Below are 15,542 nucleotides of genomic sequence, written 5' to 3'. Positions count from 1 at the left end.
CTGGCGACCACCAACCACACCTTATATAATGGTGAGGCCCAAGCACCATTCACATTTATTTCAGAAAATGTAAAGGTTTAATTATATTAAGTTACATTAACACCCTAGCAACCACCCTGAGTATTAGCAACCACATAGCAGCACCCTAGCAACCACCTTAAATACCCTAGCAGCCACATAGAAACACCTTTAGCAACCACCATGAGTAACCTCTCTCTCTCTCTCTCTCTCTCTCTCTCTCTCTCTCTCTCTCCATCATTTCACACTTCAAGCTTTTACAATTAGGCCTATACTTCAAACTTTCTCAAGCCAACATCAAGGTTTATTCATCTAGTTTTAGTTTTTTTTTTTTATTTAATCTAAGAATATTTACTTTATTTTTTTCATTCTGAAATAATTGTTTTTTATATAAAAATTAAAATATACATACAGTATATATTGAGTTTGCATTTGGATTTTAAATGAACACAACAATACAACACAAGCGAATATTCATTCGAAGATGAGCAGTGCTGCAATACTCCTCAAAAACAAATACATTTTTCAAACTGATAGTATGTCAAACCAGGCGGGGAGTGTCTGTACCACCAGCACCTGTGAGTAGAACAATGCTGTGTCTTCTTGTTTAAATGAAGCATTGCCGTGCAGCCAATCAGAGAGCTGTTTGTGTGCTGCTACACATGGGGAAGTGGTTACAGCAACTTCCCCTCACAAGATGTTGAAAGCATCTAAGTTTCCAACAGGAAACAGATGACACTCTCTATCTCTATGTAGCTATCACAATACGGTGCTTCTCATATGTCTCTTATGTTTCTTTTTCCAAACAATTGACTACTACATGCATCAATATATCATCAATACATGCTCACGTTAAAGCATACACGTGTTCTGTTTGATTTATGCTAACGTTACGTAGATTTGATGAGTAAATCTTTATTTAACTGAGATGTGTGAGGAGATGAGGTCAGGCATTCTAAATGCAGCGCAATATCCTCCTCTTTTCTACTTCAAGAATGATTTTCTTTTGTTTTGTTAAGTGTTATGGTAACTATAATTTTCCAATATCAAGGGTATCTCTGTTGGATTTCAGGTCTGGAAAAGAAATTAACTCAGTGTTTCCTTTTGTTTTACAATTGCATGTGTTTTAAATTAAATATCGAGGAAGTTCTTTAGTCATACTGCAATCAAAGCAGGATAACTGTAACATTCTGTCTCCTGAAACTTCTCAATTTTGTCGATGGTACTGTTTGATTTGATTAACTCTATACTTTAGAATAATATACTTAAGTGTGAACTGAAAGTTTCTAGAGAGTTACCTTCTTGTTATTTGCAGTTAAATGAAAATGTATTACATTTAAAATGTATAATAAATGCAGACAGCTGAACTTTAGAGTGTTTTTATCTTTATATGTTATTTAATTACTTCTATTGTCTTTGATGTATGGTTAAAGTTTACTGTCAAATGTACTGATAAGCATTTGTGACAAACTAAAACATACTTAAATGACATTTCTATTGAAACTTGTATGCCATGTATTTAAATATATTTGTAATTTGTACATTACATTTATACTGATGAAGTTTCAATTTAGTTTCAATGAAGTTTAACTCTAAATACAATATTGAATAAGACACTACAGTTAAAATTATAATCAAGTACTTCACATGTGCTTTATGTTAGTCAACACGTACTTCTTCAAAGAACTATAAAAGATTATTAAAACTTAATGATTTAAAATGTACTCTAAAGTAAAACTTTCAATTTTATATTATTACAAAGTGCACCTTTTAAAAGTGTGTTAATAAACAGTCATGAAAGTGTACTCTCTTTAAATACACTCTCTTTAAGTGGCCTTTTATTTCATTGGTGGCTAAGTGGTAACGCACTGGCCAAGCCAAAACAGTCCACTCTAAAATCTCTGTAATATTCTGGTGTCTAAATATAGTTTATGGGATTTTTTAAATAAGTATTAGGACATAGTATAATAGTATCATGTGGAAATAGTATGTGAAAGTCTGATCACTTAGAAAATTAATAGCACATCTTTCTTCAACAAAAAAATGTAGATGTCATTCATATCTGTAACATTAAAAGGAGTTTACCATTGTCTAATACAATAGTACTAGTGGTGCTTGCTTTAGCAGACATTAATACAAGTTGAATCCTTTATAAACAGACTAAATATTTGCCATATACAGGACTTTTTGACATTTAAATGTCACTGTTGAGGCTGCAAACTTGTCAGCATTTACCAAAGGACTGAATGCTAGTTTCAACAATGTATTTTACAGCATTCCATGATTCAGTAAAGAGTAATAGTTCAGTCACAGTTCTCTGAATAGCCTAGCAGCTAATGTTGTCACAGTAATGCTTTTTAAAATCACTGAGATGCTATCGTTCTATAGCCGTTATTTTAGTCTAAGGAAAACAGTTATTATAGACCCAGACAGACTGTTGGCTTTGGGGTAACCTGATAGAAAAGCAGTCTCCTGTTTGTTCCTTCCTCAAACACTTGGGCAGTGTTTTAGTTCAGCTGGTGTGCCGTTCTATGATTCCCGTTAAAGTGCTGGTATACTTTAACTTGTGATATGTTGTATTTGAAACACTAAACCTCTGTTTGTGCTTTGAGGCTAGAACTTTTGCATTTGCTGGAGTTCACTTTTATGGAATATTTTTTCTGTAGATGAGATAGATCAGCCCAGAAACTAACTTACTTCAGTGGCCATTGTACAAATGACTGTTATTTGCTAATTTAGAGAACTGACAGCATGTGCTATTCCAAATGAGACAGACATAGAGTAATTACTGATAGAGACACCAGACAGCTGAGGACATAAATCAGTTTTTGAACAAGCCAAACAGCAAGAGTTAAAACTCCAATCTTGAATAAATGTTACATTTAGCATACATTCTTCAAGTCAACATGAAAGGCCATTTCCAACTCACTTTACTTCCATACTGTGACATTTCCAAGTAAACAATGAAAACAATGTCTGGAAGACTTGATTTTATCCATCATAAACTGTTTGGATTCTATAACTTGGATGTTTCAGAGAATTGTGGACGACTATTAAAAAAAAGAAAAAAGTTTGATTAAAGATTATGAAGACAATGAAACAACAAAACTGGGAACTGAGCTGTAAGTAGAATCCATTTTGATTTTTTGATCTGTCAACTTTTAGATTGGCTAGTCCAAAACTATTGGATTCATGTTGTAGTCTTTTAGTTAATGATAATATCACACTGATATGGGTGTGGTGTTATTTGTGCTGTACTAATACCAGTGTAAATATACTATCTGGCCAGTCGCAACAATATAATGACTTAATTTGCAATTAATCAGTCTGGGATATTCATTCAAGCATTGAAAATCAGCCTATGTCCCAACATATTAGACAACATATCAGCAGAAGCAAATCTGCCCATGCCATCTTCATATCTGGACCCTAATCAATGATCAGATATACTGACTCACATCATCAGAAAAATACAAGGTACAACATCCTAGCATGTTAACTTTTTTCCTTCATAAAATTCAGTCAGTAAAGTCATTAAAATGACTAATACTTGAAAACAATTTATATAACAGTGGAATTAGACAAGTCTTAAGCACCAGAGACACCACAATATTCCCACAAAATCGTCCTTTTTGATTATTGTTAAATGTAACAGGTATATTTGAGCAAAATCAAAAACACACTGAACCCAGTCCTAGTTGTCAACCATACTATTTGTTTGAGGAAAAACCTCTTACCTTGGTTTATCTTTCAGCTTTAATGCCTAGGTGATGTGGTCATAAATACGTTTTCAGTAAAATGCCTCTCTTTCCTGTTTACGGTTGGACACCACCCAACCCACATGAGGCAGGCTGAGAGCTGTACGCTTGTGTGTTAGTCACTGACAGTTTGCTTACTTCCTGCCTCACACGGAAGTTCAGGTCTAAACCTGTCTCTGCATTCCTTCTGGCGCTGAAAAGCAGCGGCACACAAGTGCACAGCTGACAGGCCAACCAGTGCAAGTTTATTATTTCTCCTAAGATTACATATTGGTGAATGATTGATAAGCATTTCTCTCTGTTAATGATTAATGCCATTGTTATGCATGTTTGCTTTTTTCGGTAATGTAATGATACATGTTTCAATGAAGCTATGTAGTTTTGTAAACCTGGACTTGCTAGTGGATATTTGTTGTGAAGCCAGTAGCAAATCTGAATAAATATTAAAGTTAAAGGTGCACTCTGTTTTTTTTTTTAAAATGCCCCTTTGATTGGGTTTTTCATCACATGTGGTGTGTAACATAGCTGTAAGATCAAAGTACATGATAAACTGAGTTATTGTCTCCCAAAAGAAAGAATCGATTGTGAACTTCTGAAACGAGTCGTCAGTAATTCCAGTCTTACTCCCTGCACAAACCTAAAGTGGCATAATTCACTTTACATGCACTTCAAAAGGACAAGGACTCGGGCTCGGATGTACAGTATGCGGTAAATCCACGCCATTGTTACTGTTCACATTACTGTGTATCAAGTGCTGAAGAACATTGGAGCTGAAATTCAGATATGGTAACAGTTTCCAACATGTGCTATAAGCTGTAGACCAATCACAACACACTGGGTCATCTGATCAATCAGAGCAGAGTAGGCTCTCAGAAAGGAGGGTTCCTTTATCAAACCGTTTCTCTTCCTAAAATAAAGAGGATGGAACTATCATTTGCTACCAATTATCTGCTTTTATTAGGACTTATTATGTGGTCTTATTCTTCCTTTTCATTTTCTTTAGAAGCTTCTGTTGGAAAAACAGACCACCCGCCATGACACGAGTCAACACTGACACCAACCCAAACCATCTGAGACCAGAAATCTTTGATGTAGGCTACGTAAGGGATAATCCACGGCTAGCTGTGATTTTAATGCAAGACTGGAGGCAAAGAACCACCCGACGGGAAGCGGAGTGCATTCAAATCGTTTAATGCACAGCTAGCTGTGGATTATCCCACTTATACCATGGTCATTTGCCATCATTAACAACTTTTAAAGCTATTATATATGTATGATAGAGATGGGAGATGTGTGTGTGTGTGTGTGTGTGTGTGTGTGTGTGTGTGTGTGTGTGTGTGTGTGTGTGTGTGTGTGTGTGTGTGTGTGTGTGTGTGTGTGTGTGTGTGAATTACCTGCATCTGTTCAGCATCTCTCTCTATTAACAACAAAGCTTTTAGTTTAATTCCTTCAAAACCAGCAATGTTACCCCATCGTTGCTGAGAACTATAATGTAGCGATTCAGTAACGAAGCTATTTTATCAATAAAAGTCGCGTTGATAACAAGTTTCTGTGCTCCTGAATGTTTCTGTGTGCAGCGCAATCTCCGAGTGACGTATGCGCAGTGTTGTGGAGTAATTTACAAAAAAATTCTAATTAAATTACAGTTACTTATGAAAATGTTAACGATTACAAAGGGGGTTGGATAGGATATGTTGAATAATATTAATTTGTTGCTTTGTCTATTTTTGATATGCACGATGTCTCCTGCCATTTAAAGGCCATTTAGTAAAGCAATGCTATTTTGTTGCTTTGTATTGGCACTTTTGTTTGAATTTGCACCACATCTGCCAATTACATCAATCCACATCGCTGCTGAGAGCTTTAGGCTACAACCTGTCTGAGAGTTGCCACCATGGCAAGAGATAAAATTGCGTTACAGTGCACATTTCATCCAGAAATCAGCACATTAATATAGAACTGTAATTAAACTGACTTGGAACTACCTGTGCATTAAACGGTTTTATTGCACACCTTCCAGCCAATCAGAAGAGTATTTAGACAGACCATGATATAAACCAAAACAATGCCATATTCTTTTGGTTTTACTGTAAGTTACTGACATGTAGTTTTTGTAGTAAATGTCTAACACATTTTGTTGACCCATCTTAAAGTCAACTAAACATCTAAAAATAAAATAATGTGTTCTGACAATATGTCCACAAAAAGAACACAAATGTGTATCAAGAAAGTAAATAGGGTTAAATTTGATTTGGTAGCACTTTACTAGACAAGGTCTCATTTGTTAACATTATTTAATGCATTAACAAACATGAACTAACAATGAGCTATATCTCCTTACAGCATTTATTAAACTTTGTTAACAAAAATGTTCATATTCATGGTAGTTCACAGTGCATTAATTCATGCTAACAGATACAAATTTTGATTAGTAAATGTTGAGATTAACATTAGCTAAAATTAATAAATGCATAGAAGAATTTGTAATTGTTATTTCATGTTAACTAATGTAGTTAATTAATGTTACCAAATGAAACTTTATTGTAAAGTGTTACCGTTGATTTTATGTTGACTTTAAAAGTGAACACTGTGTTGAGTTTGGTGATTCAGTCCAATTCAGCATGTGCTTTATTTATATCCAGTTCTGTTCATAGTTAAGGATGTGGAATCTGTCAGCCGTTGGATTTCTGTCAGTCCCTGTTTTATATCAGTGTGCTCTTATTGATTGTGTGACTCCAATCACAAAGGCACATACATTCTCATATAACTGATGATATCCCCTCTGTTACATTTATAAGCTGTGATTTGAAACAGACCACTATAAACAGCTGGAGAGGTGGGCACATTTGGCATAAAGTGAAGGCTTAGCTCATAACAGGGTCACGACCTGGTCTGAAAATGAACAGACACACTTCAGCTCTTTATAAAGAGAGTACACTATAGGTCTCAGTTGACTCCAAAAGCCCATATGGTGAGGTGTGAGGGGATACACTCTTTAAAAACCATTATTGGCCACAGTTAACTCATTATTCTGCTTGTATAGGTCTGTACTATTCAACACGGTCATTCATATAGCAGCCGTTATAATATAAAAAAGATTTAACCGTCACTGTAGCCTAATTAAAGTGTCTTAGCATCTCAAACTTCACATTTTAAATCCTGATACTGTCTGCAAATGTGTTCAAGGATACAAATAGCTCCCTCTGCTGAAATCATCTGAGATAAAATCATCAAAGGAATGGTGCTAAAATTGCTCAGAATATCAAACCAGCTAACAGTATGGCTAAACATTCGTAAATGAGTAAAATAATGATAATAAATCATTTTGACATTTAGACATTGTCTTTTAAACAACCCTCTTAGATGTCTTAAAGTAAAAATGTGAAGTTGATTTTATACATTATTAGTCTTATTTGTTGCTTAATTGCAAACTGGTTATTATATAAAGTGCAACATTATAGCCAGCAATAACAGAATTTGCTTCATTTGCTTTTGAATATTTATTTTAATTAACCATCACCCTATAGAAGATCCATGAAAATACAAATGATAGCTCTTTAATTATCAGGCACCAAGAGCTCTGGATTCCCGTCTCTCCTCTCCAAATGTGTGTATAGCATGGCCGGCTGAACTCCAGCAAATAAACTCTGACCCTTTAAGACTTTTTCTTCTGCGTGACAGATTCTGAATGACAGACAACAGCTGTTTAAACAATCAAAAGCCTGTGTGTCTTTAAAAAAACTGACATGACCACAAACAAAGGTGACATTGGTCGTAACACAACTTTCCATTAATCATGAAGACGCCTCTATTAAAACCTTGCACTGCAGCCACTGAATTCCTGTCTGCATCAAATCCCTATATTGGAGGATATATTTAGCTTAAACATAGGAAGAGCTTGGCAAACCCTTAAATGTGCACTCGCAGTGTTTTGAATCTTAAAAGTATATATATTTTTAAATTATTGGCCTACTTGCAGGTAATCTAATAAGGTTTAACTTAGGTTTATGAGAGTACACTTTCATGCCTTTTAAAAAGGGCACTTTGTAATAATAAATATATGACATACACATTTCAATAGAATATTTTTTTGTATTATTAATTTTCATTTTTTTTTTCCATAAATGCTTGTTGTACATTCTGCAGACTAATCAAATTTCAGAGACAATAGAATTAATTATGAAATTACCTATAAAGATGTACTTAGTCCTTGGTGGGTCAAAAAGGACTCATAAGTTCAATGTAATTGTACATGCAATTAAGTGCCCAAAAACATTGCAAACAGTTTGCACTTAAATATCTCTTGAACAAATATTATTTTAGTATTAAATGCCTTTTTTAAAGTATGCTAAAGTGTACTTCTTTTTCACAAGGGAAAAATACCAGACCTTTTTTTGTTGTGTAGACAGCCTTTTTCAGTAATAGCTCCTTATTTGTAGCCCAGTATTTTGGTGTTAAAACTGTCAAGTCGAATATTGTACAACATAGCACTTTTAAATTAAAGGGAAAATAAACATCAAAGGAGGAAAAACAGATGAACGACAGGAAGAGTAAGGGGTTAAACTCAGGCTGGGGAAACCTGATGCTAATTAAGTCTTTGGAATGCCACACACAGGCTGTGTGCCGAAACCTAGCAAGCCCCCTAACTAGACAGCAGTTTTGGCCATGATTTGCGGATACAGCAGTTTTGGGACATTGTTGGTGTGTGCAGCATTATTGGGCATTATAGGCACACGTGGAGCATTTGTGGACATCACATGTGCATGTAGGATTATTTGGGCATTATGCATGCAGCAATTTTGGGCCTGCTTGGCACAAAGAGCATATTTTGGCACACATACATTTGTTTTGGGTATTATATATGTGTGCAGAATTTTTCCAAACACTTCTGGAGGAGAATGACATAGACTGCCTCAAAACTAAACTGAGCTTCATTCTTAAACAGCATTTGTGGGCATCATACATTCCTAATTTGTTCAAAAATGCAGCATGGGACGATGATGCCCAAAACTGCTGCTTACACATTTGATGCTCAAAAATATTGCACTTACAAATGATCAAAACTGTTGTGCATCTGCTTGTGATGGCCAAAAATGCATACACCAATAACACAATGCTGCATAAAATGATGATTCTTAGAAAACTGCACACATCTATGCTGCCTATGTACCCTATATGATGCCCAAAGAAATGTTGCCTAGATAGGGAGCTCACTGGTTTTTGAGACACAGCCTATAACATTCTCCTTCAGAAGTGTTTAGAGTGGCTCACACACACACACTGCAGTAAAGGAGAGATGCTCACCTCCTGCTGTTTATATTTTAACTGACATTCCAACAGAAGGCAGCAGCAGGTAATATAATTTCACTGTTTAAAGAGTTTATCTGCGGATTTAAGCAAAATCAAAACATCTTTATGTTTCAAAACATACAGTTGTTGACGTAGCCTACTTTCTTTAAGTTCAATGAACTCTTTTAAACGCGTTTTCCAGCTTGATTCATAACTGTTGTTTTTTATTTTAGTAGATAAATGAATTAACAATGTCATCATCCAAAAAAACACTATTGCTGCTGGTTTATGTATTATGCACGTTCCGCTCCGCGCGTTCGGGGGACTCTGGAGACGCCAGACCCTGCTCCGGATCACACTGTCCGGGAGGCAGATCGCCCAGACCACCGCGACAACACAGTCCGACAACACAGAGCAGATCAATAAATCAACATCATGCTCCCTTCAGCTTTTCATCTGAACATCACGCTACGTTTCTGTCCCAGCGCGGGCGATCTGGAGACCAGACAAGGGAAACCGTCCAGACGCGCGTCGCTGGAGTGTTTGATCCTGTGTGCGCAGATTGCGTTACGCCTCAAGGACCAGATCATGTTGCGAACGACACCGGGGAATGTAAAGGAATTGAGTGTCGTCTGCCTCTGAGGATACGACAGAAGCCCCGATCGAGACCCTGTGCTGGAGACGGGTGTGTACCCGAGCCCAGCCAACCAACCCTCATCCATGTGGCAGACAGAGCCGCTCAGTTTCTGGGGGAATTTCCGGACATTGGATATCCCGCATCAGAGGTCGGGGCTCCTCTGGGAGTTCAACTCACGTGTGACATCAAACCAGGTGAATTGAAACAGTGGTTCCAGCTGTTCTGCACTTCTTGACTGAAATAGCATAACACTTAACCAAACAGAGAAAGCTATTGTATTACTATAGTGTATTAAAAAAGGAAATCCAGCTAAAATTATTTTTTGCTATACTTCACAAAAAGTACTATGGTAATGCAGCACGCTTTGTTGAACATGGCAATACCATGGTATTATTTTGAAACATGTAATAAGTCATTTTCATTACTTTTTCCACTAACAAAAAAGTACCTTTATTTTTTTTGTTTGTTAATGTAGGCTACTGGTAATACCACGGTATTCTTCAAAGTACCTTGGGCTGAGGAAATTGCATAGTCAGGGGCGTAGTTTGTGGGGGGGTTGGGGGGGAGATAACCCCTCCAATATTTATATCTATGCATTACAACCCCCCCAATATTTATACCATGATCACATGAAAAATATGCAGACCCAAACTTCAACCCCCCCAATGTTTAAACCAAATCTACGCCCTTGTGCATAGTTAATGAATATGGTAATCATTCAGTACCATGATATAAATCAGGTGATTCCAACCTTTGTATTCACCTGATTATTTTAGTGGTAACACTTTACAATAAGGTTCATTAGTTAATGAACTAACAATGAGCAATACATTTGTTACAGTATTGCAGCAGTAACTAATTAACTAATGTTAACAAATACAACCTTTGATTTTAACAAAGAATTAGTAAAGCTTGAAATTAATATGAACATGAACAATATGATACAATAATATGATAATATGATAACAGATATGATAATATGAACAAAGCTTGAGCATTAATAAATGCTGAAGAAGTATTATTCATTCTTAGTTCATGTTAAATAAGGTAGTTAACTAATGTTAACTAATGAACCTTATTGTAAAGTGTTACCATTTTAGTTTTACATATTATATTTCATAAAAAATGTCCATAAATTAATAAATAAAATTAGAATTGTTTTCGAATTGTTTAATTTATTTGATAATTATATCACAATCTTACAAAGCCCCTCAAGACATCTGGGATTACCTTAATGAATTCCATATCATACTATCACTGATCCTTGGTGCCCCACACTGCTTTTTTTCAGAATTATTATCTATAGATGTAATACAATTAATGTTGTCTAGTAGTCTAATCCAAACTACACAGAATAAATCTCTTTAATGCTTGTGTGAGATGTTTGAGTAAATTTACAGACATCACAGAAGAATTCTCTCTGTTGTCCTTGAACAATATGAGAGGCATGCTGCAGGGTGGGGAGTGTGCACAAACTATCAGGCTCCATAATACTCATAGTTTATTTGATTTTCACATCACTACTGGTATTTCCATACATCAATGAATAGGGGAATTTGACAGCTGGCCCAAGAACTATTATTGCAAACACACATCTGCTTGGCTTCACAGAGGGTTGAAGAGCTGCAGAAACGCTGGCAGTCAACTGTCAAGAAATTGCAAACTACTTTGATCCATTTCCATATGATTGAAATAGTTCTACCACCGAAAAAAAAATAGCACTTGGTTGTAAAATTATGCAATGAAATCGTTTTGACATTCACACATCAAAAAGCTGTTAACTACTAATGATACTAATTTACTAATCACTTGTTTAGATAACCATTTTCTCAGTTCACACAAAATTGCATCAAAGCAAGAGCATGTTAAACTGTATGTCTCAAATTACTCCAAATAATCCTTTTTATATAGAAATATAAGGTAGAAAGGACAACTATTAATGGAAATGTACATGTCATTCTTAAAGGTGCACTTTGCAGGATTTTCAGTTCTAATAGTAAACAACGCCCTCTTACCGACATGATATCAGGCACGAGGTCCAACCGACGCAAAAGAATACCAGCGGGAAAATGAGTGATGAGCTTTTTGCAAATATTTTTTCAAATATTGTTTATTATGCATAAATAGAATTTTTTGTGTATATGTAGTCATCTTCAGTCTTGCTCACTAATAAAAAATAAGTACGTGTCACCATAAAAACACCATTTTAAAAAAAGTTTCAGACAACAGTCAAAAAGGCAATAGCAACATTAGCGAATTGTTTTGTGTCGAGACAGAAGAACTTAGCGAAGCTTCCCGAGCTTCAGACAGACACAATAAAGTCCCGCCCTCACCTGCGCCGCGCGTCGCCAAAGGTTACAGCCCAGAAACATTGTAGACTCAAACACCGTTACACATTTCTAATGGATCATAAGTAATGATTGAGAGGCATTGTTTTTGAGTCTATACTTCTATTTGGATGTTTTTCCAAAAATCCTACATAGTGCATCTTTAAAAGCATATCATACACTTTTTGAGTTAATGCCACTCAGTCTTGTCTGTTTCGTTCTTTCACAAGGAGAGAATGAGGTCCCTGCCGAGGACGCACTTATCCTACACCTACAGCTGGCAAAGGGACAAGAGAAGCTGGTGGAGGCTTTGAGAGCTCAGCAAGTGGTGATTCGTGATCTGCAGCAGAGGCTGGTGGAACAGCAGGGAGCCCTCCTCTCCCAGCAGCGTGAGATACTCTCCCAGCAGCGCCGCATGTTCGAGCAGATGGATGTGGTGAAGGCTCAGTACGGTCTGCTTTCTGAGACGGTCAAGCAAGTCTCTTTCCAAGGTCTGCAAGGAGAACTGAAAAGCCATTTCGAAAGTCACCTGGCCGATCTTCAGAACCAAGCACGTAGCCACCTGCAAAAGTCCTATGCTGTGCATAAGGTAGATGTGGACGCCAAAGTGATGAATGTAGTTGGGGACGCAGGGCGTCCATTGTTGGGCTGTCGAATTGCTTGTGGACCTGAGGAATACTGTGACTTCCAAAAGGATCCACCGCAGTGTGAAAGGTGCACTATGTGTCCCCCTGGATTCTTCCTGGTGTCACAGTGCTCGCCCACTGCTGATAGGATGTGCCAGGTGACACTGTGGCAGAAATTGCATTATGCATGCAATACATAAGATTTCAGTAAAGAGCAAGCAAAGGTGTATGTGTTAATCTTTAACATGTCTTTGAGTAACAAATATCTATCAACAGGACAGGGATGAATGCCTTGAATTACCGAGCTTGTGTGGGGAGCGAGTAAAATGTCTTAATACCCCAGGTAAGCAAAATAAAAACATGATGCAACTCCACTGTCTGCCTTCAAATGGTCTCTTCCTGGGATTCACCAAGCCTATTTTTTTGTTTTGTTCATCAGGAGGGTTTCGTTGTCTTGGTGTCTCTGAGAGGGAGATTTCCGCAGGGCTGTGCGGTCATGAGTACTTCTACAGTCAGGAACTTCAGGAGTGCCAGGCTTGTTCAGACTGTGATGGTGAGCCTGTTGGCATTCCCTGCACTTCCACCAGTGATGCTGTATGTGGAACTGTGTCTGAGAACATGCTCTCACAGTCTTGGGCTGCTTCGATTGCCATACCACCAACAAAATCGAAGAGTACTTCCATGTATCCGGGGCTACAGCTTAATATTCGTGGCAAAGAGGGAAACAACCTATTGACCAACCATGATGATTACCTCAATCTCCAACAACATGGACTGGTCTGGATAGACTACAACTTTGCACTAAAGCACAGCTGCAGGAACTTTCTCCAGGTCGGGATACGGATAAACGGCAGTGAAGAGGAGGGTCGAGACCTTAGCGGGGTTCGAATTGAGCAACCAGAGAGAAAGTTCTTCCAGGGTGTGACTGTAAGTGCAGCAGTTGAAGTGGAACCCAGTCATATACTGACACTCGTGCTGAAGAGTCCCAACCAATACTGCAACCAGAGTAAAGATATTCAAGTCTATGAGCTTGGAGGGGCTTCGTTCAGCTTGCTGTGGCTATCCCATGACACCGGTGCCGTGGCCATGACTGCTCAGATGTCAACAGCAGCCCACTACCAGAGTAACCATCGGCCAACCTTCCGTATAGTCGCTGTTTCTGATCCCTACATAGTGGAGCTGACCCATGACAGCCGTGGGGTTCGTTTCATGGAGAGTGGCGTGGTGAAGTTTGTGCTCCAGCAGGCCATCTATTCCATGGGCCATGCTTGTGTTCGAGAAGGTTTCTCACTGATTGCCTACGTTAACCGAAATGGCACTAACCAGGAGGTGCTACGCTCCTTTAAGTCTGGTGTTAACTACAGGGACACTTCCATCACCCTTTCCGGAGCCACTAGGGTAGACAGAGAAGACTGGCTTAATTTTGAGATTGTTGCCCCATCTCAGTGCAATGTCCGCTACTTTGGTGATAGTTCTGGGATTAGTATGCTAAGCTTGATCTGGATCCCCACTACTGTCTCCTCTACATTCACAGCCACTGTCTCAAGAACAGGTCTTCCCTCTGGGGCAGTACGAAATAAACCCCTGCTTTTCAGGCAGATGAGCCCGAATACAGACCAAATGCGGCTAGCTGGTTCAGGTGAGGCACATGCCCAGAGGAACTTTGTGTTTTCTGAGGCCGGGACGGTCAGTGTGGCCCTCAACCTAAAGCTGATCCACTCCTGCAATGTGGTGAAGGTGACCCTTTACCGGCAAGGTAAGGATGGAGGTCAGGCCACGTCCTTAGCCCAGCAGGTGGGTGGACATATGCCTGAAGGTAGTGAGTGGGCCAGCGTGGGGCTGAGAACTTCATTTGAAGTGCAGAATGGTACTGCCATCTATGTTTCTTTGGACTGCATTCGTGGGCGAATTAACCAGATCACCCATGAGGGAGGCACCAACATCTCCATTCTTTGGTTGGCATCATGATCCCAAATATGCAGATCAGTGGGTTTGTAATTAACTGAATTGTTTTTTTTGTTGTTTTTTTTTTAAATGGTGCTTTCATAAGGTGCAGTCATGCAAAGTAGAAACAATACAGATGGACTTTGATTCATTTTTAATAGCTGAAATGCACAGGTGCTATTAATACTCCTCTGGTATTCAGATTCTGTGTTTATTGGAATTATGTGAGGAGGAATGTAGGAACAGTTCAGTTACAGAAATAGAAATAGAAATATGAACATGTTTCTTTCTTGTCTTGGCCGGAACAATGAACTTTAAAAAAGTACTTTAAGTGCTTTGGCTGGTTGAGCAGTGACCAATTTTTCGCAAGAGAGTTAATGCTTTTCATATCTGTTTGATTTGGAATCGATTTAAATTTGCGCAAACAGTATTTGCATATGTTTGTTACAGAGTGTGTTTGTTAAAAAAATAATGTTTTTTATATGTATTTGTGAGCTGATGTGATGATTTTACTGCACTTAATCGTAGTGCAGAATGTTGTACAGTCCACACTTTTGTGTTTTTCTTTTTAAACCGATTGGGATTCAAATAATATAGCTTAATCTATATGAAAGATATAGATGCATTATTGACTTATTTTTTGTTTTAATATTTTACAATAAGAAATCAAATAACGAAAATCCTTTTGCATCTTTCAGATCATGAATATTTATATTTAGTACTATGAATGAATACTGCTGGCCATAATGTCCTCTCATTGTTTATATTTTATATTTATATATATATAAAGAAATACAAAGCAGACACAAATTTGTCCTAAGTTACAGTGTAGCGTTATTAACTGTAAGTGGCATATGTCTTCTATTACTCAAATACTGTTGCCATATGCTGCCTTGCATACCATGTTTAATTGCTTCTGTATGTGCTCAAACTACAGATCACA

The 15,542-nt window shown here is 37.6% G+C and overlaps 2 protein-coding genes across 3 annotated transcripts in view; one reads left to right on the top strand and one right to left on the bottom strand.

The window, feature by feature from the left end:
- Nucleotides 1-3,928, bottom strand: part of apbb1ip (amyloid beta (A4) precursor protein-binding, family B, member 1 interacting protein) — a 28,474-nt gene extending 24,546 nt beyond the window's left edge. Inside the window, exon 1 of the mRNA XM_079863148.1 lies at nt 3,756-3,928. The gene's annotated coding sequence lies outside the window, so the exon portion shown is untranslated. The remainder of the gene's footprint in view (nt 1-3,755) is intronic.
- Nucleotides 3,929-9,067: 5,139 nt separating this feature from the next.
- Nucleotides 9,068-14,819, top strand: nell3 (NELL (neural EGFL like) family member 3). Of its 2 annotated transcripts, none has more exons than XM_079863611.1 (5): nt 9,068-9,129; nt 9,302-9,896; nt 12,260-12,813; nt 12,932-12,998; nt 13,095-14,819. In XM_079863611.1, exons 2-5 carry the CDS (start codon nt 9,317-9,319, stop codon nt 14,621-14,623), a joined length of 2,730 nt encoding a protein of 909 aa, XP_079719737.1. In that variant the 5' UTR covers nt 9,068-9,129; nt 9,302-9,316; the 3' UTR covers nt 14,624-14,819. The 2 variants fall into 2 exon arrangements, with proteins under 2 accessions (XP_079719737.1, XP_079719736.1); XM_079863610.1 differs by having other exon boundaries at nt 9,299-9,896.
- Nucleotides 14,820-15,542: the final 723 nt, after the last annotated feature.

The sequence above is a fragment of the Squalius cephalus genome (genome assembly GCF_949319135.1).
Source record: "Squalius cephalus genome assembly, chromosome: 25".
NCBI lineage: Eukaryota > Metazoa > Chordata > Actinopteri > Cypriniformes > Leuciscidae > Squalius > Squalius cephalus.
This window is presented reverse-complemented; position numbering and strand designations above follow the sequence as displayed.

Coding starts and splice junctions, on each gene's coding strand:
- nell3 (XM_079863611.1), top strand. CDS start 9,317: ATGTCATCATCCAAAAAAACACTATTGCTGCTGGTTTATGTATTATGC. Junction 9,897..12,259: donor CACGTGTGACATCAAACCAG/GTGAATTGAAAC, acceptor TTCTTTCACAAG/GAGAGAATGAGGTCCCTGCC. Junction 12,999..13,094: donor AAAATGTCTTAATACCCCAG/GTAAGCAAAATA, acceptor TTTGTTCATCAG/GAGGGTTTCGTTGTCTTGGT.